At 18.7% G+C, this 24,471-nt stretch overlaps 4 protein-coding genes and 1 pseudogene across 4 annotated transcripts in view, besides 1 other annotated feature; 4 read left to right on the forward strand and 1 right to left on the reverse strand.

Moving 5' to 3' along the window:
* Positions 1-4,357, forward strand: part of PADL01_0729200 (erythrocyte binding antigen-175) — a gene marked incomplete at both ends in the record, with an annotated part of 5,242 nt that extends 885 nt beyond the window's left edge. The window contains 4 exons of the mRNA XM_028681331.1: positions 1-3,667; positions 3,805-3,883; positions 4,063-4,145; positions 4,287-4,357. The exon at positions 1-3,667 is cut by the window's left edge and continues 885 nt beyond it. Of these exons, the coding sequence (XP_028537720.1) occupies positions 1-3,667; positions 3,805-3,883; positions 4,063-4,145; positions 4,287-4,357 (3,900 nt within the window). The remainder of the gene's footprint in view (positions 3,668-3,804; positions 3,884-4,062; positions 4,146-4,286) is intronic.
* A 4,435-nt stretch (positions 4,358-8,792) lies between these two features.
* On the forward strand, positions 8,793-11,231 carry PADL01_0729300 (acyl-CoA synthetase; the record flags this gene model as incomplete). The annotated part of the gene is made up of 1 exon (XM_028681332.1): positions 8,793-11,231. One exon carries the CDS (start codon positions 8,793-8,795, stop codon positions 11,229-11,231), a length of 2,439 nt encoding a protein of 812 aa, XP_028537721.1.
* A 2,496-nt stretch (positions 11,232-13,727) lies between these two features.
* Positions 13,728-14,471, forward strand: PADL01_0729400 (Plasmodium exported protein (hyp9), unknown function; the record flags this gene model as incomplete). The annotated part of the gene is made up of 2 exons (XM_028681333.1): positions 13,728-13,796; positions 13,923-14,471. 2 exons carry the CDS (start codon positions 13,728-13,730, stop codon positions 14,469-14,471), a joined length of 618 nt encoding a protein of 205 aa, XP_028537722.1.
* Positions 14,472-19,706: 5,235 nt separating this feature from the next.
* PADL01_0729500 (alpha/beta hydrolase, putative) lies at positions 19,707-21,751 on the forward strand (the record flags this gene model as incomplete). Its single annotated transcript, XM_028681334.1, has 2 exons — positions 19,707-19,763; positions 19,904-21,751. 2 exons carry the CDS (start codon positions 19,707-19,709, stop codon positions 21,749-21,751), a joined length of 1,905 nt encoding a protein of 634 aa, XP_028537723.1.
* Positions 21,752-22,979: 1,228 nt separating this feature from the next.
* Positions 22,980-24,218, reverse strand: PADL01_0729600 (annotated as a pseudogene).
* Positions 22,980-24,218: a sequence feature (erythrocyte membrane protein 1, PfEMP1, putative).
* Positions 24,219-24,471: the final 253 nt, after the last annotated feature.

The raw sequence follows: 24,471 nt of genomic DNA on the forward strand, positions 1-24,471 counted from the left end.
TGGAATGCTATGATATATGAGCACAAAAATAAGTTAAATAGTTGTAAAAATATTCCTGCAGATGAATTACAAATTAATCAATGGATAAAAGAATGGAATGAAGAATTTGTGGTCGAAAGAAATATAAGATTAGAAACACCCAAAAGTAAATGTAATAATAATACATTATATGAAGCGTGTGAGAAGAAATGTATTGATCCATGTATGTCATATGGAAAGTGGATTATTAGAATTAAATATGAATGGGATATCTTATCAAAAGAATACAAAGCTCAGAATGGTTCAAAGAAAAATCCGGACGATTATTTATTGAGCTTTTCCAATAAAAGCAATAGTGAAAATGTAAGTACATTATTGAAAAAGTGTGATGATGAGTATTCAAAATATTGTGATTGTAAACATACTACTACCCTGGTTAAAAGCGTTTTGAATGGTAAAGAAGATACTAGTGAGGAAGACCGTGAAATTGTTGATGTGAATGACTTTTCTAAATTTGGATGTAATAAAAAATCTGTTGAAACAAACAGTAAAATATGGGAATGTATAAAACCCGATATTTTAAGGGTTACGGGAGTATGTAGTCCTCCGAGAAGGCAAGAAATATGTCTTGGAAATATTGATAGAATATTCGATAAAAACTTATCAATGATAAAAGAACATATTCTTGCTATAGCAATATATGAATCAAGATTATTGAAACAAAAATATAAGAGTGAAGGTAATGATCAAGTTTGTAATGTGATAAAAAAAAGTTTTTCTGATTTAAGAGATATTATAAAAGGTACTGATTATTGGAATGATTTGAGCAATAGAAAATTAGTAGGAAAAATTAATACAAATTCGAATTATGTTCACCGAAATATGTCAAATGATAAGTATTTTCGTGATGCGTGGTGGGAAGATATTAAAAAAGATGTATGGAATGTGATGACATGGGTATTTAAGGATAAAAATGTTTGTAAAGAAAATGATATCGAAAATATACCACAGTTCTTCAGATGGTTTAGTGAATGGGGTGACGAGTATTGCCAAGTTAAGATAAAAATGATAGAGACTTTGAATGTAGCATGCAAAGAAAAAGGTTGTGAAGATAGTAATTGTAAAAATAAATGCAGTGCATATAATGAATGGATATCAAAACAAAAAGAATTATATAGTAAACAAGCCACAAAATACCAAGAATATCAAAAAGGAAAGAGTTACAGAACGTATACTGAATCTAAATCTATGAAAGCAGAGGATTATTTAAAGAAATATTCAAAAAAATGCTCTAATATTAACTTTGAAACTGAATTTAATGAAATATTTCCTTCCGATTATAAAACTAAATGTACGATATGTTCAAAAGGAAACGATGTAATCATTGATACAGTATCAACTGCTATAGAACCTCCTCAAACAGTAGTTCCTGAAATAAAATCTTCAACGAAACATGAGAGTATGGATAATTCACCCGCGGCTGTTGAAGGAGATACACCAGTATCTGATACACTTCATAAACAAGGCAATCTAGAAAGTTCAGATACGGAAAAAGCTAATGTAACAAGTGAAACCGAAGCAAAAGGAGAAACACAGATAGATCATGAGACATTGAAAGAAGAATTAACGGATGCAGAAGGAAGCGTACACGAGGAATCTACAGGTGTTTTATCAGAAAATTTAAAAGTATCACCGAGCGAAGGGGGTACAGAAGCAACTGTATTAACTGATCAACTTAAAAATGTGGAAAAACCATTAGTAGAATCTTCCAGCATTAAGCCAGAAGAGGAATCTGCGAGCATTCAATCAGAAGGCGAATCTACAAAAATTCAATCAGCAGAAGAACCTGTAAGGGAAGATTCCAATTTAAAATTAAATACTAAATCTATAGAAGACAAAGAAATAGAAGCATTATCTACTTCGACTTCTAGTTCTAATTCAAGCGATCAGACACATTCATCTGATAATGATCATAAAATTGAAGCCCCTAAAGTATCTGATAATATGTCCAATGAATCAACTGAAAGTACACCTTCGAAAGAAAAGACACTTGCTACCGAAGATGTAAACTCACCTGTCATTGAATCTTCAGAACGAAATGATCATGACGCACGTGTTGAAGATAAATTAGATGAAAATGCTATATCAACTATAACTTCAGGAAATGAACGTGATAAAAATAGTACTTTTGAGGATCAAAAACCAAAAGAGAACGTCGATGTTAGTACAACTAACACAGTTATTACAGGCTCTGTTAATGACAATGAAAAGATTGCGGAACATGAGGTTAAAGAATCAACGATAGATCCCAATAATGTATCTGATGATGTAAGTGAACAGGAAGAGGAATTAAAAGATGTAACGAATTATAGATCTGAGGATGATGTAGTTGATAACGAGACAGAAATATCAACAAATGATATTACAAGTAATTCAGAAGATGGCAGTGGAATAGAAAGTGAACATAGTACTGTAAATATGCAAACATCTATTGTAGATGATAATAATGATATACGTCAATATTCTGAAGAGGAACATCATAATAGTAATACTGATGTAGAACTAAATGATCCTTTACAAAAATCTTCTATGAGTTCTGTTGGAGGCATATCTGATGAAGAATCAGCAGAAGAAATTGTAAGAAGTGATCAGAATGTTACTAATAAGTCTGAACATTTGGATGATAACAATGAAGAACATACAGAAAGATTTAGTGATAGTAATTTTGAAGTTAGCGACAGTGGAAATAAAGAAAAGATTGATATGGAACATAAAGGTATTGTTTCACCAGATGATAGTAAGAGAGAATCAGAAGTTGAAGAATCAGGAACATTTACGGGAACACCAGAATCAGAACATGATGATGTAGTTGAAAAAGATACATTTGACATGTTAGAGGATAGCAGTAAAAATAAGCAGGAAGATGATACCACATCGGATAGGAATTTGGAGATCACAGACAGAGAAAAGAGTCATGAACAATTAAGAGAAAATGAAGTAAAAATGGAATTAGAAAAACAAAGACAAAGTAAAGAACAAGAAATTCTTAAAGGTCTAAAGGGAAATCAACATCGTACAAATGTAGATAACATAAAACCTGTAGATAAAAATCATCCTAAATTACCTTTAGAAGTTATGAACAAAACTGAAGAAGAAAGAAAACAATTATCTAAAGAAAACATTAGTATTGGTCAAGAAAAAAAATTGCAAAAACATAAATTTGATACCAGTTATAATCTACAAGGACATGTATCTCCTGAAAAAAATCCACATAACACAGGTTTTCATAGAAGAACTGATTTGGTTAATCATTCTAATAGTGTTTTAAGTGCAGGAACTAATGTTACTAATTTAAATAATACACGACATAAATATGATTTAAAAGATGAGAAATTAAATATTGAGCTTTATCAAAAGAGAAATGATAAAGTAACAAGAGAAGAAATAAAGGAATTAGCAGAAAAAAATAAATGTAAAAACAAAATTTCTGAAGAATACTGTTCCCATATGATAGAAGATGAAATAAAATCAAATATATGCTCTATAGAAAAAACAAAAAATATGTGTTGTGCAGTATCAGATTACTGTATGAGATATTTTACGTATGGTTCAAAGGAATATTCTGATTGTACCAAAAAGGAATTTGAAGATCCATCTTATATATGTTTCCGAAAGGAGGCCTTTTCAAGTATGATATTCAAATTTTTAATAAGAAATAAAATATAATATTATTTTTATACTTACAAAACTGCAAAAACAACAACAAAAAAAAAATTAATTTCTAATTAATTTTTTTCTTTTTCTTTTTTTTTTTTTTTTCTTTAGGAATGCCATATTATGCAGGAGCAGGTGTGTTATTTATTATATTGCTTATTTTCGGTTCAATACATGCCAAAGATCAAAGGTTAGAAAAAATAAATAACAATAAAATTGGGAAGACTGTAACTTAAAAATATGTATATTGTATTATATATTTTTATGTATGTTTTTATTTTGTTTTATGTTAATATAATAGCAATATAGAAGAAATTTTAAAATTACTTGTGTAATATATATGTATATATATATTTTTTTTTTATATAGTTCTGACGTAGTTGTGAATGAGGATAATGGGAATAATTTTGCATTTGAAGTCACCGATAATTTAGATAAATTATCCAATATGTGTAATACAAATAAAAAAAAAAATAATAAATAAATAAATAAATACAAGAAAATAAAAATGATATATATTATTACATTATGTTTGTTTACTTTTATATTATCCTATAATATTTATTTTTATTTTATATTTTTTTTCTTTTCAGTCAATCAACAAGTACAGGAAACTAATGTCAACGATTTTTCTGAATATACAGAGGATATTAATGCATATTAATTTTAAGGTATGATGTATTTTTTTTTTTAAAGATTAATATATTAATATGGATTATTTTCTTTTAATTACCTTTTCTTTTTTTTACTTTTGAGAATAATAGTTATATAATTTTTATATTTATAAGGATTTCCTTTGTAAATAAAAATTAAAAGGATTTTTAATATTTTTTTTGTGCATATATATTAAGTATCTTATGTTAATATTTGAAAAAAAGTGACATAAAGAAAGAAAAAAATAATCACAAAGAAATATATAGATATTTAATTTTATATTATTTGGATACTATGAAATATCTTTAATTTATTCATTATTAATTTTTCAAAAGTGTAAGCAATTTTTAGGATAAACATATATGAAATATTATTGGGATTTATATCTTAATGGAAATAATATTTTATTTTGCTACTAATTTTTTTACTTTTTTTTTTTTTTTTTTTATTCTTTATATAATTAATTATATTTTTTTTTTGTTTCATTTTATATTTTTGTGATATACATAATTAAAATTTTTATAATTAATTTTTTAATATTTATGAATCTTAAAAAAATACTCCTTTTTTAATTTTTTTTTTTTTTTAAAAAGATATATATATATAATTTAAATGAAAAGAATCTATATATTTTATATTATGTTAAAGTGTGTAATAAAACTTATTAAATATATTATATATAATTTAGAATATTATTAAATTATTATGTAACATTATTTATTAATTTGTTTAATTTATTATGTTTTTTAATAATATATATATATATATGTATATATATTTAATTTTTTTTTTTAATTATCATATTTCTTTTTTGTATGTTATTCTTCATAAGGGTTTTAAAAAATATATTTCTTTTATATTTATATATTAAATATAGTATTAGCTCTATATATTAGGTCTTATTTTTGTGTATAAATAAACCATTTTAATTAAGTATATGTTTATATGGTATAAAAAGTGAAAAATGTTAATTATATATGACACTTCTTAAAAAGGGTTAATAAAAAATAAAAAAGAAAAATCGAAGTTAAATAAATTAATGAAAATTATAATTTTTTTCAAATGAATATTATAATATTATGTTGATGGTCTAAATATTTTAATATTATTTACATTTATAATTTTCGAATAATTATAATATAACTTGATATTAAGAACTATGTTTTTGGTGGATTAAAATGCCTCAATATTTTTTATGTTTTTTTTTTTTTTTTATATATAATTTATAATAAGTATCATTTTTTTTAAGTAACTTCTTATGTTTATCAACTGATAATGTATTTTTCTGTGTGTAATAATTTATTTTAAAGCTGTTTAACGCTTTAAGCATTGATTCAAGGTAACCTTAAGATTTATTCTTATTTTCATCACCATTATGGTCATCTCTATAAATATTACCACGTTTGTTAATTATTGTGTATCATTATTATATATATATATATATATATATGTTGGTAATACACATCTATTTATAGGACATAAGTTATCTCTATATAGACATTAAAGGTTAAGTTTCAGATGACTCCCTAATTTAATGTATTTTAATTTGTATGGTTTTCGTTATAATATATATATTTAATTAAGTCTAGAAAATAAAATTTAATTTATTTAGTTAATAAATATATATATTTTGTTTTGTGTTATGATAAAATATAAATTGCAAAAAAAGAAGGTACAAAAATGACATATATAAATAATTCTATTTATTTGTTTACTTTTTTAACATGAAATAGAAATACATTAAAGAATAAAAATGTATTAAGTTTAAATAATGAACTAAATATATTTGTTCTATTATAGAATATATTTTATAACTTTATTTAATGTTTTTTTTTTTTTTTTTTTTTTTTTTTTTTAACTATCATTTGTAAAATCTATTACGAATACATTTTTTTTAATAATTAAGTTAAATTATATATTATATATATATATATATATATATATATATATATATTATTTATGAATAATTTATTATATTTATTATATGTAACCTTTTTTTCTTTTTTACTGCATACATTAGATATATAATATATAGAGAAAAATTTATAGAAATAAAAAACCTATAATATGATAATTAATCATTTCTTTTTTTTTAATCTTTTAATTATAATATTCGCATACTTGTATAAAATAACCATATGATTAATATTGTACTATTTATAATAATATGTCAAGTCCCTACTGTAAATTAAATTTATCTTTATTTTTATAAAATATATATTTTTTATTATAAAAATATTAATAATAGTTATTATTAATTTATTATTAATTATTATATGTAAAATAATATGTGATGTTCTACAGTTTTAATATAAGCATATGAATTTTTTTATTCATATATATATTATAATCATTTAACACACTTTGAAAATGATGGGGATAATTTTTAAAATTTTAGAAATGTAAATAATATGGAAGGTAATTTAATATTTTATTTAAATAAGTATAAAGTATCTATTTAATTATATTGCATTTTTATTAAAAATTCTTAATAAGTAAAATAAAAATGTTTATTTACAAAATAAAGATACAACTTTCGTTTCTTTATATTATGTATAATAATGGAATAAAACAATGTGTAAATACTATGGTTGATAAAACTATAATAGTACAAGAATTCCTAATAGGAATAATATAAATAGCTATAATTAATATAAAATAATTATGATATTATTTTTCCATATACAAATATAAATATAAAGAAATATAATAATAATATAAAATAAAATATACTGTAAGAACACAATATATATATATATATATATAATTGTGTATTATATTATTTTTTTAGATGCAAAAATAAAATTAAATTTAAAATAATGATAAATAAATATATATTATACTATGATACTATTAAATGAATATTATAAATATATATACATATATATATCATCATTATATTTTCAAAAAATATAATTCATACATAATTATTTTTTTTTTAAATAAAAAAATAATTTTTAAGAATATATATATATATATACTAGTTAATTATAATATAGTATTTTTCTTTTAACATAGTTCAAATATTATTTATATTATAATATATAATATGAATATTTATTCTTATGTCCGTCCTTTTTTTATTTTTATATAATGGTGCTTAATTCTAGTAAAAAAACAAATACATAATAATTGTAATTAAGGTTTGAAAAATATAATTTTTATAAATATTAAAATGAAACTATCTATTATTAAAATTAGAAGAAAAGGAGAAAAACACGAAACACAAAAAAATATAATAAAAAAAAAAAAAACAATGAAAACAAGAAAATAATAATAAAAAAGAAATTTTAAATGAAACAATTAGGTAAGTAATATATATATATATATATATATATATATATGTATAATTAATAATATTATTATACATACACAGAAATAATATGAGGACCTATTTTTAAAAATTCTTTATTTTAGAATTAGTTCAGATATTAAAAGTAAAAATGAATAAAAGAAAAAAATAAATACAAGAATTTTATTATTTATCATATTATACACATTTTAATAAATAATATATTATATATATAAATATATCATATGTGTACTAATATAATTAATATTATATAATATATTTTATCTATTAATTAATAAAAAAAATATATATATATAATTTAACCAATAAATAAATCTAAAAGAATTTTTTAAAGCACAAAAAAAAAAAAAAAAAAAAAAAAAAAAAAATTATTAAAATAAAAAAATCTTAAAATTTTTTTAAAAAGAAAAAAAACATAAATATATTAATGTGTAAATAAATAAAACTTTATTATGAAAAAAAAAATAAGTTATTAAAAGATTTAATCTTTATTGAAATATATATATATATATTTATTTATTTATTTGTTTACTTATTTATATTAAAATACATAATATTTTTATTTACCTTTATCTTAAAAATATTTCCATTTTAATTATAACTTATATTTTTTTATAAATATTCTATTATATGTGTATGACTAAATATATGTAGTTCTAGAAGAATATATTATAAAGAGTGATATAAAATGAAAAATAGTAAATAGTTTATAAAATATTAATATATTGCCACATATATATTTAATATCTTAAATATATTTTGTGATATATATAATTATTTTAAATAAAAATATTGTTTATCAATATTATTTCAGATTGTGTTCTTTATATTCCTAAATATTATTACATATATATATAATGATTTTGAATTTTATTTAATATGTGTTATATATGAAAAGGCAAAAAAAAAAATATCATAAATAAATTTTTTTGTAAGCCTATATATTAATATAGAATAATACTGAATAGATAAATATAAATATATAAATATATATATATATATATATATATATATATATAAAGTTAATAAAAGAAAAAATTAAATAAAATATATTTAATATATATATATATTTTTTTTCTTTCTTTTCATTTTTTTTGTATTTTTTATATTATAAATTGACTGGTAGGAAAAAATGAATATTTTATTTACGGTGTGTAGTTTATTTATATTTGTAATTAATGTTGCTTTATATGGAGCTGAAAAGAATCGTAAAAATAATGTATACACGGAAATATGTGAAAAGCCAGCAAATGCAAATGAATCAAGTGTATATTGTATGAAAGACTACAAAAAGAAAAATTCTTCATATCCTTATAAACATATTATGAATTTTTTATTAGATAATCAAAGTAAACATAAAAATAATGTAGCAATAGTGGAACATGAAAATGGTGAACAAAACAATTATTTGACATATGGTGATTTTTTTAAAAAAGTTTTTTGTTTTAGTAATACATTGAATACTTATGAAGGAAAAGGTATTGAAGAGAAAATTTATAACAACGAAGAAAAAAATAATGGTAAATTTAGGTTGTTAGGTTTATATGGTAGTAATTCCATGAATTGGGTAGCCGCTGATATGGCTTCTATGTTAAGTGGTGTTACAACATTAGTTATGCACTCTAAATTTAGTGTAGATGTAATTGTAGATATATTAAAGGAAACCGAATTAGAATGGTTATGTTTAGATTTAGAATTGGTTGAAGGGTTATTAGCTCATAGAAATGAATTTCCACACTTGAAGAATCTTATAATATTAGATACATTAGATAAATCTAATAAAATAAAATCTAAAGGTTTAGATAAAAGTGATAAAAAGAAAACAAAGGAAGGAGATAATAATTTGGGTAATGTTGATTATGATAATGAAAAATTAAAAAAAATAAAAGATTTAAAAGTTAAAGCTAGTAGTGTTGGAATAAATATTATGGCATTTGATGAGATGGCAAATACAGAACCTAAAGAGATAAAAATAAATAATGAAGATCCTAATTTTATTACTTCTATTGTATATACATCTGGTACATCAGGAAAACCAAAGGGTGTTATGTTAAGTAATGAAAATTTCCACAATACTATAGTACCATTATGTGATCATAATATAATAAAAGAATATCATCCCAAAACACATTTTTCCTATCTACCAGTATCACACATATATGAGAGAGTTCTTGTTCATATCTTATTTATGTTAGGTGGAACTATTAGTATATGGAGTAAAGATATAAGTATTTTCTCTAAAGATTTATCAAATTCTAAAGGTGAAGTATTAGCAGGTGTTCCTAAAGTTTTTAATAGAATATATACCAATATTATGACAGAAATAAGTAATTTACCATGTTTCAAAAGATGGTTAGTGAAACGTATTATATCGATACGTAAATCTAATAATAATGGAAGTTTAAGTAAATTTCTTGAAGGACTTTTTAAAATTTCTTCAAAAATTAAAAAGAAAGTAAACACGAATTTAGAAGTTATATTAAATGGTGGTGGAAAGTTATCACCAAAAATTGCTAATGAGTTACGTGTTTTGTTAAATATAAATTTTTATCAAGGATATGGATTAACAGAATCGACAGGTCCTATTTTTGTACAAGATACTAGTGATACAAATACTGAAAGTATGGGAATTCCTGTTTCTCCAAATACAAAATATAAAGTAAAAACATGGGAAACTTATAAAGCCACAGATACTTTACCAAAAGGAGAATTATTAGTTAAGAGTGGTTCTATATTTAGTGGATACTTTTTGGAAAAAGAAAATACAGAAAAATCATTTACTGAAGATGGTTATTTTAAAACAGGGGATGTAGTTCAAGTTAATAGTGATGGTTCCTTAACATTTTTAGATAGATCAAAGGGTTTAGTAAAATTATCACAAGGTGAATATATCGAAACAGATTTGTTGAATAATCTTTATTCACAAATTAGTTTTATAAATAATTGTGTTGTTTATGGTGATGATTCAATGGATGGACCATTAGGTATAATTTCTGTGGATAAATATTTATTATATAGATCCTTAAAAGATGACAATATGTTAGAAAAAACTGGAATTACTGATAATAATTACCAAGATCGATTAAATGATGAAAATATAAATCAATCTATTTTTGTTGATTATGTGAAAGAGAAAATGATGGAAGCTTATAAAAATACAAATTTAAATAGATATAATATAATAAATCATATTTATTTAACATCTAAAGTATGGGATACTAATAATTATCTTACACCCACATTAAAGGTGAAAAGATTCTATGTATTTAAGGATTATGACTTTTTCATTGAAGAAGTTAAAAAAATATATAAACACAAATTAAAAGGAATTGATGAAGTCAGCAAAAATAAAGAACAAAAAGAAGAGAAAAAGGATGAAAAAAATAAAAATAAAAATAAAAATGTTCAAGAAAAAAGTTCAAAAGATATGAATACAAAAAATGTAGTTAATGTTACAGAGAAAAAACCCACAAAAGAAAAATTTACAGAACAGCAAGAAAAAAAAGAAACGAATAACAAATTAAGAGTACGAGTTAATGATGTGGCACAAGAATTAGAATTAAATAAATAATATTAAATATTGAAAATAAGGAAAGAAAATAAAGAATATGAAAAATAAAAAGAGAAAGAAAAATTTTGAAATAAAAACATTATTATAGTTATATCTATTTGTTATATAACAGATATTCTATTAACATAATATATTAATAGTTTTTTTGTTTATATAAATTATATATATATATATATATATATATGTTTTTTTTTTTTTTTTTTTTTTTTTTTTTTGCACATATTTAAAATTATTTGATAACAAAAAAAAAAAAAAAAAAAGGTTATCATTAGGATGATTTAGAATTAGACTAATGTATTATTTATTATTTTTATTAGTAAAATATTTACAAATTAAATATAATTGAAAATTTTAATTTATATTAGCTTAGAAATAAAAAATTTCGTAATATATATATTATATATGTATCAATAAGATTTATATATTTATATTATATTATATATATATTTTTTTATATATAGATTAAAATTTTTTTTTTTGTAAATTATTTAAAATGTGATATCTGATATATAGATATACCTTTGTTTTATTTCTAAATTAAAATGTTTTCTTTCCTTAATTTTTTTTTTTTTTTTTTTTTTTTTTTTTAATAATAAATATATAATATTTTATATATATAAAATTTTTATTTATTCTCCTCATATAAAATTATAATTTTAAAAAACTTATATTATAAATATATTTTAATATTTTAATATTTTACGTATTTTTTTTTTTTTTTTTGAGATTCATTATGTTGATTTTAGATGATACACATTATTTTTTTTTTTAAATATAAATATAAGAAATTAAAATGTTAGGATTGATTTATATTTCTAGATTAAAGACACAAATTAATTTTTTTATTATTACTTTTTTATTTTTATATATATGTGTGAGCACATATATGAAAAATGTGCGAATTAAACGTTTTATAATAAATTAAATAATTCTAAATTGTAGAAAAATTAAATAATATTAATCATTATAAATTTAAACATAAATTTTCTAATTATGAAATGAATATAGGAAATAATCTAAATGAATGTTTGTTGATTTCATAGGATCGTTTCTAAGATATTAAAATAATTTCTTTCCTTAAATATGGAAAAAAAAAAAAAAAAGACCAAATTAAATAAAAGAATTAAACAATTAAAAAATATTAAATGACTACAAATTATTTTTATATATAAATAAATTGTATTTGTTTGTTTTATATAAAAATATAAATATATTTTTATTTTTATTAATTGAATATAAAATACTTACAATATAATATATATATATATATATATATATATATAGATTTATAATTTTGTTTTATTTATTATTATTTTTTTTAGCCGATATATTTTTTATGTATTATATAAAATATTACATAAATAATATATTAAATAATTCTAATTTAATTTACAAAATTTATGATATAATAGTATAAATATATTTAATATTTTACTTAAATAAAAGAATAAAAAATAGTTCATAAAAATTAAGCGAAATATAATTATTATAATATATAATATAAAATATTATATAAGTTATGTATTATTTTTCATATATATGGAATTTAAAATTTAAGGTACATTTAGAATAATAAGTATTTATTTATATATGGTAATAAATTAGTGCATGTAAAAATGTTATAGAAAGAAAAAAAAAAAATCTAAGAAAATATATTTGAAATATTTATATATAATATGTATATGTTTTTTATACGTATACAAATCAAAAAATAAATAATCCATAAAAAAATATATCAATCCAATATTTTACATTAAAAATAAACATAAAAAAGAAAAGTATATTATAAGAATAACACTGTACTTAAAATTTTTTAAATAAATATAAAATAATGAAAAAGTAAATATTAATAAATAATTTATTTTTTAAAAATATTTTATATATATATTATAAATTTATATAAATATCATAAAGGACAAGAATATTAAATTTATATAATATTATATATAGTTGTATCATTATTTAATTATAATATTATAAATTTAGAAAAAAAAAAAAAAAATAATAATAATAAAAGAAAAAATTCTATATATAATTTTTTTTTATTTTTTTTTAAAATGAGATTATTTACGTTTCTACAAGATAATAATAAAAGAAAAGGAAAAAATATAGAAGAAAAGTTATATACAATAAAAAATCTGTATCCTTAAGATTTAAAAAATGAGAATATATTATTATTATTTTATTTTTTTTTGTAATTTATTTACTTTTCATTTATTAAATTATGTATTTTATAAATAGTATTTCTACATTATTTTTTAATTAAATTTTAAAATACATTTTTTTTTTTTTTTTTTTTGTTTTTGTGAGGATGAAGTTAAATTAGTATATTAGCCTATAAATTAGAATTAATAGACTTTTTTTAGAAAAACTTTATTAATAATAATAGAATAAAGTTTAATAATTAAGAATATATATATATATATATATATATATATATAGATGTAATATGAAAAGTTTAATGGAAAATTACATTATAAAAAAAACAATTACATCATGTTTGTTTTATTGAATAAAATTTTTTTATTATCCTTATTCGTTATTAATTCAATATATGTTGACAATGTAAGAATATAATAAATATAATTATTTATATATAAAGTGTATTTGTTTTTAAATAATATATTATATATATATATATATATATATATATATATATTTTATTGTGCTATTTTTTTTTTTTATATTTAGGGAGTATTTAATAAGTATATTTATGAAAAGAACAGTGGAGATTATTCATTTTGTATAAGAATTTTTAGATTATTATCACAAAGTAATAAGGAAAAGAAAAAATCTTTTTTTAATAGATTACAAGATGATTCTAAAAATGATAATGATATAGATGACTTTATGAAAATTGATAAAGAATGTAAAGTAGTTGATGTAAATTCATTGCGAACACGTGAAGGTATGAATGATGTTACTGTTACTATGAAAACATCTTTACAACCCGATATGATCAGAATAACTGTAACAAATAAATGGGTGACCGTAAATGAATGGGATTATTTAATGAACGACTTGTGTAAAGAAAATGATATTGAAACTGAAGATGATAATTTGAAAAAAAAGAAAAAACCGGTAAAGTACGTTGTACGTGTGTTAGGATATATTGTAATACTACCTTTTGTAATAGTCGCTTTGCCTTTTATTTCAATGGTAGGATTAGGAAGATGTATGTGTCATTCAAAAGAAAAGGGTGCCAACGTTTTTAAAAATGTATGGAATGTTATTTTTTAAGTATTATATAAAACGATTGATTATATTCTTAATATAAATAATACCATAAAAAGAAATAACCTCCAAAAATAATAAAATAAAATAAAATAAAACATTTTTAAATCTTTTATAATATTGTTATTTTTTTTATTATATATTTTATACATTAATTATAAAAAAAATATAATTAATACAGTTACATGAAAACAATATGTTTTGTATTATATAATTATTATATGTGTTTATATATCATTATAGATAATTAATTTATATTTATTATATACACATATATATATATATATATATATATATATATATATATATATTATTTTATATTTGTTTAATTTTTTTTTTTTTTTTTTTTTTCTTCATTTTTTTAAATTATTTTTTTTTGATTTTTTTTTTTTTTTTTTTTTTTTACAATTTTATCATTGTATTATAAATATATATCAGGTTTTATAATATATGATTTTTATTAGATTTGTTTTCTTTATGATTAATAATTATGAATGTTTTATACATTTTGCATATTATTTTTATGCACAGAATTTTTTTATTGATATTATTGATGTTGTTTTAGTTTTTTATTCATATATAGATATATTTTTTTTTTTTTTTTTTTTTTTTTTTTTTTTTGGTAGAATTGTTCTATATATAACTAATTTATTTTGTAGGACAGTGAATAAATATTAATTTATTTATAAATATTTATATATTACATTGTATATTATTTTTTTTTCTTTTTAAAGAAATATTAAGAGATTAATAAAAATAATGGATAAATTTAAAAAGAAATATTTATAAATTTTTTAAAAAAATTTTTTAATATTGTTGTAATTGGTTATACATTTTTAATTATGTATTAATTATTATATATATATTTGTATATACATATTTATTAAGTTTTTATATATTTAATAAAAATTTGATTCAAAGGTTAATATTGATTATAAGATGATTGAAATATGATGGTTTATAAAATAATTTAGATATATAAAGTTTTATTTTAGACAGATCACAATAAAGAAATATATGCTTTTGTAAACTATATATTATTATATGTTTTATTATAAAATGGGGAAAAAATTTTAAAAATAAAAAGAATGAATGAAAATAATATAAATTATTAAAAGAATATATATTAATGATTTTAATTAATTTTTAATAGATTATATTAAAAGATATGTAATTGAATCTTCATTCTGGAATATTTAAATAAACATATTAATGAAAAAAAAAAAAAAAAAAAAATAGTTATTTGGAGTAAAATTGTGTGAAAATTGTTATGTAATATTGTAGAAATTTTGTGTATTAATATTTTATAAGGAAAAAATATAGAAAACTATATTATTTCTATATAATTTAATTTAATAAATAATAAATAAATAAAACTTCGGATAAAAAAGCAAATAATTATTTATTTTTTTTTGTGAATTTAAGTTGTTCTGTAAAATGTACTAGAAATGTTGAAATATTCAAAGTTAGAAAATAATAAAATTCCATAAGTATTAAATTATTTTAATAGTTTTAAAGATGAAAATATTATTGTTAGTGGTGATTCAAATATTCTTACTGTAGTTGTAGAAAAGACAAATATATCATCCAAAATTATTTGAATTATCTTTATTATCAGAATTGTTAAAAAAAAGTAGATATACTTTGATAGCATTAATAATAATAGAAGGGTGTGAAATATTTTAACAAATTTCCAGAAAAACAATATTAGTAATAATTGCTTATAATGGTAAGTACAACAAAATAGTAAGTTTTAAATAGATAGAAATAAGAAATAATATACAAAAGGTATGATATAGAATAAATTAAATTTTGTTTTTTTTTTTTTTTAGTTATAGAGCTATCATCAAGAATAAAAATATAAATGACAAAGAAAAATTGAAATTTCCAAAAAAAAAAAAAAAAACAGAAATGGATCAAAAGGAACAAAAAGACATATTCTTTATATATTTTATCCATATTATTTTTCATGTTATTTAGTTCAGAAGAATTGATTGATTATATTGGATATAAAGATATAACGAAAGATGTTAACTATATAATATAATGGATAGTTATAAAGGATATATATTAAACCTATAGTTACATTTTAAAATGAGTAGAATGTTTTTATTAAAAATGTTTCTATATGTTATGTAAATGAGATAACAAACTTATCCCGTATGGGAACAAATTTACCTAACAGATGAAAGATTTAAATATACATAATATTAATAAAAAAAGAGTGTCATAAATTTAATGAAAAAATAATATGAGATTTACACAAAATTTTTTAGTAGTTATTGAAAAGGATAATTTTATGATAAAGGAAGAAAAAAATAAAAATATTAAAAATAATAAGAACAAAAATTAAAATGGTGGTAATATAAATATGAATGTACAATATGTATGATTGGTAATAATAAATGTGTAAATATAATTGAGAATTATGTTTAAAATAAAGAATATGTAAATAAAATTTTTATAATACATGTTAAAGAAATATATGAACATTATATTTCTTGGGTATTATTGAATTAAATGTTGCATACATTTTTAATAGAAAAATTAGGGGATGCAAATATTGATAAAGAAACAAAATTAAAAATGGATGAAGAATAGGAAAATTACAAAAACATTTCATGAAATAAGGAACATAAAAATTAAAAAAGGATGATGGTAAAAGTTAAAAATCATGATACAATATAATATAATATAAATATCAATAAAAGCCTTTAAGTTGCTTGAGCATAATAAAAATAACATCATATTAACAAACGTAAAATGGATAAAAATTGGAATATTATTAAATAAAAAATTTTAAAATAAAATTATAATATATATATATATATAAATGCATTTATTGTGATATAAGTATATTTATAATTTGAGTATGATATTGTATAATAAAAAGCTAATTTATTTTTATCATATATATAACGTAATAAAAATATATTCAAGAAGATTTTAATACTTATATGGGTAAAATACGTTTTAAATGAGAATAATTTTATGATAAAAAAATTAAACATATAAAAATATATAAAATATATTTATAATATTTTATTATTAATTTATAATATATATACTTTTTTTTTTATTTTATTATTTATTTTTTTTTTTTTTTTTGCGTACACGCGAAACATTTTTATATAATAATAATATTATTAAATAATATTTAATTTTTATTATTTTATTTAAATAAATATATATATATTTATATATAGCTTTTAAAAATATTTTCTAAAATAATAAAATATTAAAAAGTCTTTTTTATAATATATATAAAAAAATAAATTTCATATAAAAATCAAAATTAGCCGATATTTGATGTTATTATTATTTTTTTTTTTTACATATATTATTTTTTATAGAGGGGACATGTAAAAAGTATAAATATTCCTATTAAAACATATTTAATTATTTCATGGTTGCAGATATATGTATTTTATATTTATAGAAAAAAAAAATAAAAATCATTGATTTTATTATATAGCTCTTCAAATATCTATATATATATTTAAAATATAATTTATGTATTAAATATATAAAATATATAATAAAACTATAGATTTGTTTTAAAAAAATAATATTTATAAAAGATTAAGAATTTTTGAAAAGTTAATTTATTCATTATATATATAAACAAATATACATACTATATATATATAAATATAAATTTTATTAATTTTTTAATTTTTTTTTTTTTATATATAAAATTATTAAATATAACAAGAGTCAAATACAATACATTTAATAAAGTTTATATATATATAAATTTAAAATGCCACTGCAAAAAAAAATATAAACACGTAAATTATATATATATATATATAAAATGTTTATTTTATTGGTCTTGAATAACAAAAAAAAAAAAAATAAATAATATTTTATTGTATGTATTATATATAGAATAAGACCTTAATTTCATAATATATCATAATATATATTTAAAAATATATTATGAAACGAATTATTTGTATATTTTACTGATAAAAAGAAAAAAAATTAAAATATTATTTAAATAATTTTATATAATATATATTATCAAAATAAAAATTAATAATATTATCTTAAATATATATATATATATATTTATTTATTTGTAGTTTATTGAATATATATATATATATATATAGTTATTCTTAAAAAGATAAAATTATAATTCGTATGAATTTTTTTTTTTTTTTTTATTATTGTAAATATAAGATAATCAATGTTATTAAAAAAATATAATGTATTATATATGCAAAAATGATATATAATATATATATATATATATACATAATAAACGTGAATGAATTTATAATATAGAAGACAAAAGCGTATGTTGTTATTGTTATACAAAGTAAATATATATATTTTATATATGTTTTAAGATTTTAATTTATTTTATTTTACTTTTTTTTTCTCACATTTTAATTAATTATAGGAATTATGCATAAGTTATTTGGTTGTATATAATATATATATATATATATATATATTATGATGTATGTGTTTATTTATGTGTATATATTATGCTATATTATATATATTTACATATAACATAAATTAACAGTATTATTTGATATATATTTTAATTAAAATATAAAACATATATAGTTATCTCTTTATTGGATACTATAATGTTTTTATTTTATAATTTATTTGTATAAAATTATCATTTGGTTTTATTATTAAATAAAAAAAAAAAAAAAAAAAAAAAAAAATGCACACATATATATAATATAATATACTTATATAACTATATTTGGGTTTGTATTATTTGCTAATATATAGATATATATTTTTTTTTATTATATAAAATATAATTATAACAATATATTGAGAGTTAGAATTTTATATAAAATTTACACTATTTTATTGTATAATAAAATAATAACAGTAATGAGCTTAATATTTTATAGTGTCTTCTTTTATGAATACATATAAAACATCATAGATTATTTATTTGATTTTTTTTATATATATTATATTTCATAAATTTATTTTATTTATTTTTTTTTTTTTATTAAAATGTAAAATTTATTTACATATTGTGATTATATATTTTTATATATATAACAAATTACTATATCCTATATTTTAAGAAAAAATAAAGAAAATTTTTATTTTGAACAGGTTTCATTTTTTTTTTTTTTAAATAAATTTTAAGCTAATAAATGATTATTATCTAGGGATTATTTTGTTCAACGTATGTTGTTCAAGTATAGTTTTTCTTTAAGAATAGGAAATTTAATGGAATAAAGATAAATAAAAATGTCATTATATTTTTGGATAACATTTTGCATTTTTGTTTGTGTAACATATTATGAGGTACTATTTATATTTTAATTTTATATTAAAAAAATGTGTAAAATATATATATATATATATATATATATATATATATATATATATATATATATACATAGATATATACATTTATATATATATATTTTTTTTTTGTAATATAGAATACATTTTTACACAAAACATATTTATCTTCTATTTTCGGAAATCAGGATATAGAGAACATTTTATTATTAAGAAAAGGAAATATGGCGAATATTTTGAATGAAAATTTATATGATTCAAGTAAATATATGCATAAAATATCAAGAGGGGTTTTATATAGTGATGATGATAATATAGTGAATAATTATAAAGATTATAAAAATAAAGATGAAAAATCAAAAAAGGAAAACAATAACATTTCAGAGAATAAAGAAAATCATGGAAACGAGAATAATATTATTTTTGAAGATGGAAACCCAGAGATAAGTTTTTTTACAAACAGAGAAAATTTAAAAATAGCTAGATATACATGGAAACCCAAAGAGGAAAAAACTAAAGCATATGTTTTTGCTTTACATGGAGTTACTACACATTTGAGAAATCAATATTTAAATTATTATGGTAGACCCGAATGGGCTAATAAGAATGAAAAGACAATGAAAGAATGTTCTATTAACCAAAGCAGTAAGTTAAGGAATAGTTGTTCTCAATCAAATAAAGATATATCTAAAGAAAAAAAGGAGGACTGTTCTATCTCTAAAGATAATATATCAAATAAAAAACAAAATAATGAGAATAATGTTAATGAAAATGTAAATTCACAAAATGTTACAAATAAAAAAGATTTTACAAAATCAATGGATGATAATAATGTTTTATTATTTACCGAAAGTGATAAAGATAATGATGTTTATAAAAACTTATATTATTGTTCCAAATGTGGTCTTTCAAATTATTGTAATTGTGGGAAAAGGACAATGTCTTATGATAGTAGTTGGATTCAAACATTAAATGATAATGGTTATACCTTTTGTGGTATTGATAACCAATCACATGGATTATCAGAGGCTTCACGAAATGAACGATGTTTTGTTGAAGATTTTGAAAATTTCGTTGCTGATGCTGTTCAGGCATTAGAAATATTTGTAAATGAATGGAAAGCGAAAAATGAATTAAGACCTATAATAATTATGGGTACATCTATGGGTGGATGTATAGCTGTAAAAATGTTTGAAAAAATATATGATGAAAAAAAAGAATGGAGAAAATATATTAAAGGTTTAGCACTAATATCTCCTATGATTAGTATAGAAAAACAAACAAGTACATTATTTAATAAAATGTTAATAGGCTTAGGATATATTTTGAAAAAATTTTTTCCTCTTTATAAATTTAAAGTTTTAGGTAAGACTTTAAAATATCCATGGATTAAACTGGATGATGATACAGATCCTTATCATTACCATGAAGAATTAAAGGCTGGTATAGCTTTAGAATGTTTATTTGGTACTTATTCATGTATGAAAAGTAAAATTATAAAATATATAGATGAAAGTGATATTGATATTATAGTGTTACAATCAAAATATGATAATATAGTGGATCCGACTGGTACTGTAAATTTTGTAAACAAAATGGTTAATATATATAATAAAAAAGATGAAGAAGTTAATTCAAATATATCAGAAACTATAAAAAGTGGGGGCGATAAAAAATTGATATCAAATCAATCAAATAATTTATCTAACCAAACATGTAAATATGAAAAAGATTATGTAATTTTATCAGGAAAGGATTTAAAAAGTGAGGATATTTTATGGAAACCATGTGATCATGGACATTATAGAAATTACAAAAGGAAGAAGAATTCAACAAAAAGTGATAAAAAAAATGACAAGGATAAGAACAATTATAAACATTTGAGTGCACATATATTAAATTATGGATCGCACAAATTATCGTGTGAGCCAGATAATAAAGTAACGTCATCCATATTTGTTGATTGGCTTAATAATATATTTAGTTAACATGTATATATATGTATATATGTATACATATATATATATATGTGTGTGTGTGCATATATTTTTTATTAAAATAATTTTTTTTTTTCTATTTTTGAATTTATTTTATTTTATACATTTTTAATAATATTGGTTAAACATTAATTTATGTATACATATATAAATTTTTATTTATCATATGGATTATTTAAAATATAAATTAAATAAAATAATAATTTTAAAGGATCTCATAATGTAAATAATATATATATATATATATATATATATATATATATTTAATTATAAAAAAAAAAATTATTTTTTTTTACATTATAATAATTCGAGATATATCAATAAAATATCTATATTAGAGAATTAAAAAAAAGATAAATATCTTTTTAATTTATTTTTATAATATATGTTTAATATTATGTGTAATATTAAGGAATTATAAGAATATACAATAAAAATTATTGAAAGTAAGTGTATAATTTTAAAAAAAAATGAAATTTAAAATAATGATTATGTATAAATATTATATTTTTGTTTTTAAATAGCTAATAATTATTAGGTTTTTTCTTTTTTTTTTTATTACAAGTAAAAATAAAATTATATGAAACATTATGGTTTATTTACGTATGATATTGAAATGGAATATATATATTTTGAATAATTTTGTATAATTACCATTTGATTATTAAAGTCTATAATATAGCTATATATATAAATATTTCATAAATAAATATAACATACTAATAATGGTAAAAATTAATGCTAATAATAAAAATAATAAAAGAAAAACATTAAGATATTTTATTTTTATTATCACAATAATATTATTGTGAATATTTTTTAATTATAATATATATGTGTTCAAATATATATTGTATAATATTTCATAATACAAAATAATTAAGAAATATTTAAAATATTTTGGTTTTATATAATGTAAGTATATATCTTAACATTATAAATACAAAAAAGGATACTGATTAAAAAACAAAAATAAAAAAATAAAAATTACATTTATTTTAAAGAAAAAAGTAATTAAAAAAAAGAAAATAAATAAATAATTCGTTATATGGATATATTTTATATATTGGATATATTACATATTGGAATAAGTGTTTATTTTAATTTATTATTAATATATTATTTAGAATCAATCCTTTTTAAATTCATATAATTTTCTTTATTATCAATTAAATTATTATTTTCTACATATTGTTCATGTTAATTATTTTCAATATCTTCACGAATTATAAAAATTTTCCAATTGATCGTTTTCATGTGTTACATCAGTGGTTAATACATTATTATTATTATTTTCATCAAAATGTATATCCATAGATATATTTGTACGTAAATTCCTTGTTTCAGAACCATTATTTTGCGTTTGAAGATCATTGGGTGAAATATTTGTTAATCCAAGTTGTTCAATAGATGTTTTATCATTACCTTCATGATTGTTTGTATTAATTATATTATAATTTTCATCATTAATTCTATTAATATCATTATCATTCAAGGGTATACCCAATATATGTTCTTTATTTCCATTATTCCACTCATCCTTCAATTGGTTCAAAATTTCTTCTTTATTATTCCACGTTTCACACATATTTCTATGTATATCTAGCCATTTATGGAACAAATCTATTTGATTACTTATAGGATCATCATATATTTGTTTAGCAAAAATATTGGAACTTATATGTTTCGGATATTTTGCTCCAAATAATTCATTTTCTTTTCTTTTCAATAATTCATCATATATATCTAAATGTTGATCATTGTTTAACGAATCATTAATTAAATCAATTCCAGTATATTGATCATTTGAAAAATATTTCGGATCATCCAAATTATTAGTAGTCCTATTAACATTTTCGGGAACATTCCAATCAATATTATATGTAACCGCGCTATCACCATGTAAAACTCTATCTTGAATAGATGTAATAAAAGGTTGTTCTCTCACAATATTATCCACATGGTTAGGTTGTGTATTTGTGGTGTTTCCAGGTATATCATTTTGTAACATGTTCGATATAAAATCATGTTTCACTTCATTCCATTCCTCATCTATGGGTACATCACTAGGTATATCACTAGGTTTGTCACTATATATGGTACCACTATTTGGTATATCACCTGGTGTATTATCACTAGGTATGGTACCACTTGGTTGTTTTGTTGGTTTTAGTACTACTTCAATTAAAGTTTTATATTTTGGCGATTTATATGGATATATATCATTTATATCCATCTCTTCATATTCACTTTCTGATGATGAAGTTATATCAGATGTATCAGTTGTTACCACATAGTTGTCACTATCATTATCATTTTCCACATATATGTATGTTTTTCCTTTATAACGACTATAAGGTATGTATCTATTTGTTGATGTTTTTGTCGGAATGGCCTCATCATTTTGGGGTATTTCAAGCACACGAAAAATATCCGTAGAGGTAGTCGGGGGTTTTTTCTAAGAAAAACAAACACATATATGTATGTGAATATATATATGTATATGTGTGGGTATAGGTATATAGGTATTGGAATATATATATATATATATGTAAATAAATATAGGTAATTTTTTTTTTTTTTTTTCGCATTTTTTATTTTAACTTCATTTTTCTTTCATAAAATTTCTCATTTTTTATTTTAACTCCATTTTTTTCTCATTATTTTTATTTAAATGAATGGTTTTTATATTTTTTTTTATTTAAAACAAT

The sequence above is a fragment of the Plasmodium sp. gorilla clade G2 genome (assembly GCF_900097015.1).
Source record: "Plasmodium sp. gorilla clade G2 genome assembly, chromosome: 7".
Classification (NCBI taxonomy): Eukaryota; Apicomplexa; class Aconoidasida; order Haemosporida; family Plasmodiidae; genus Plasmodium; species Plasmodium adleri (nom. inval.).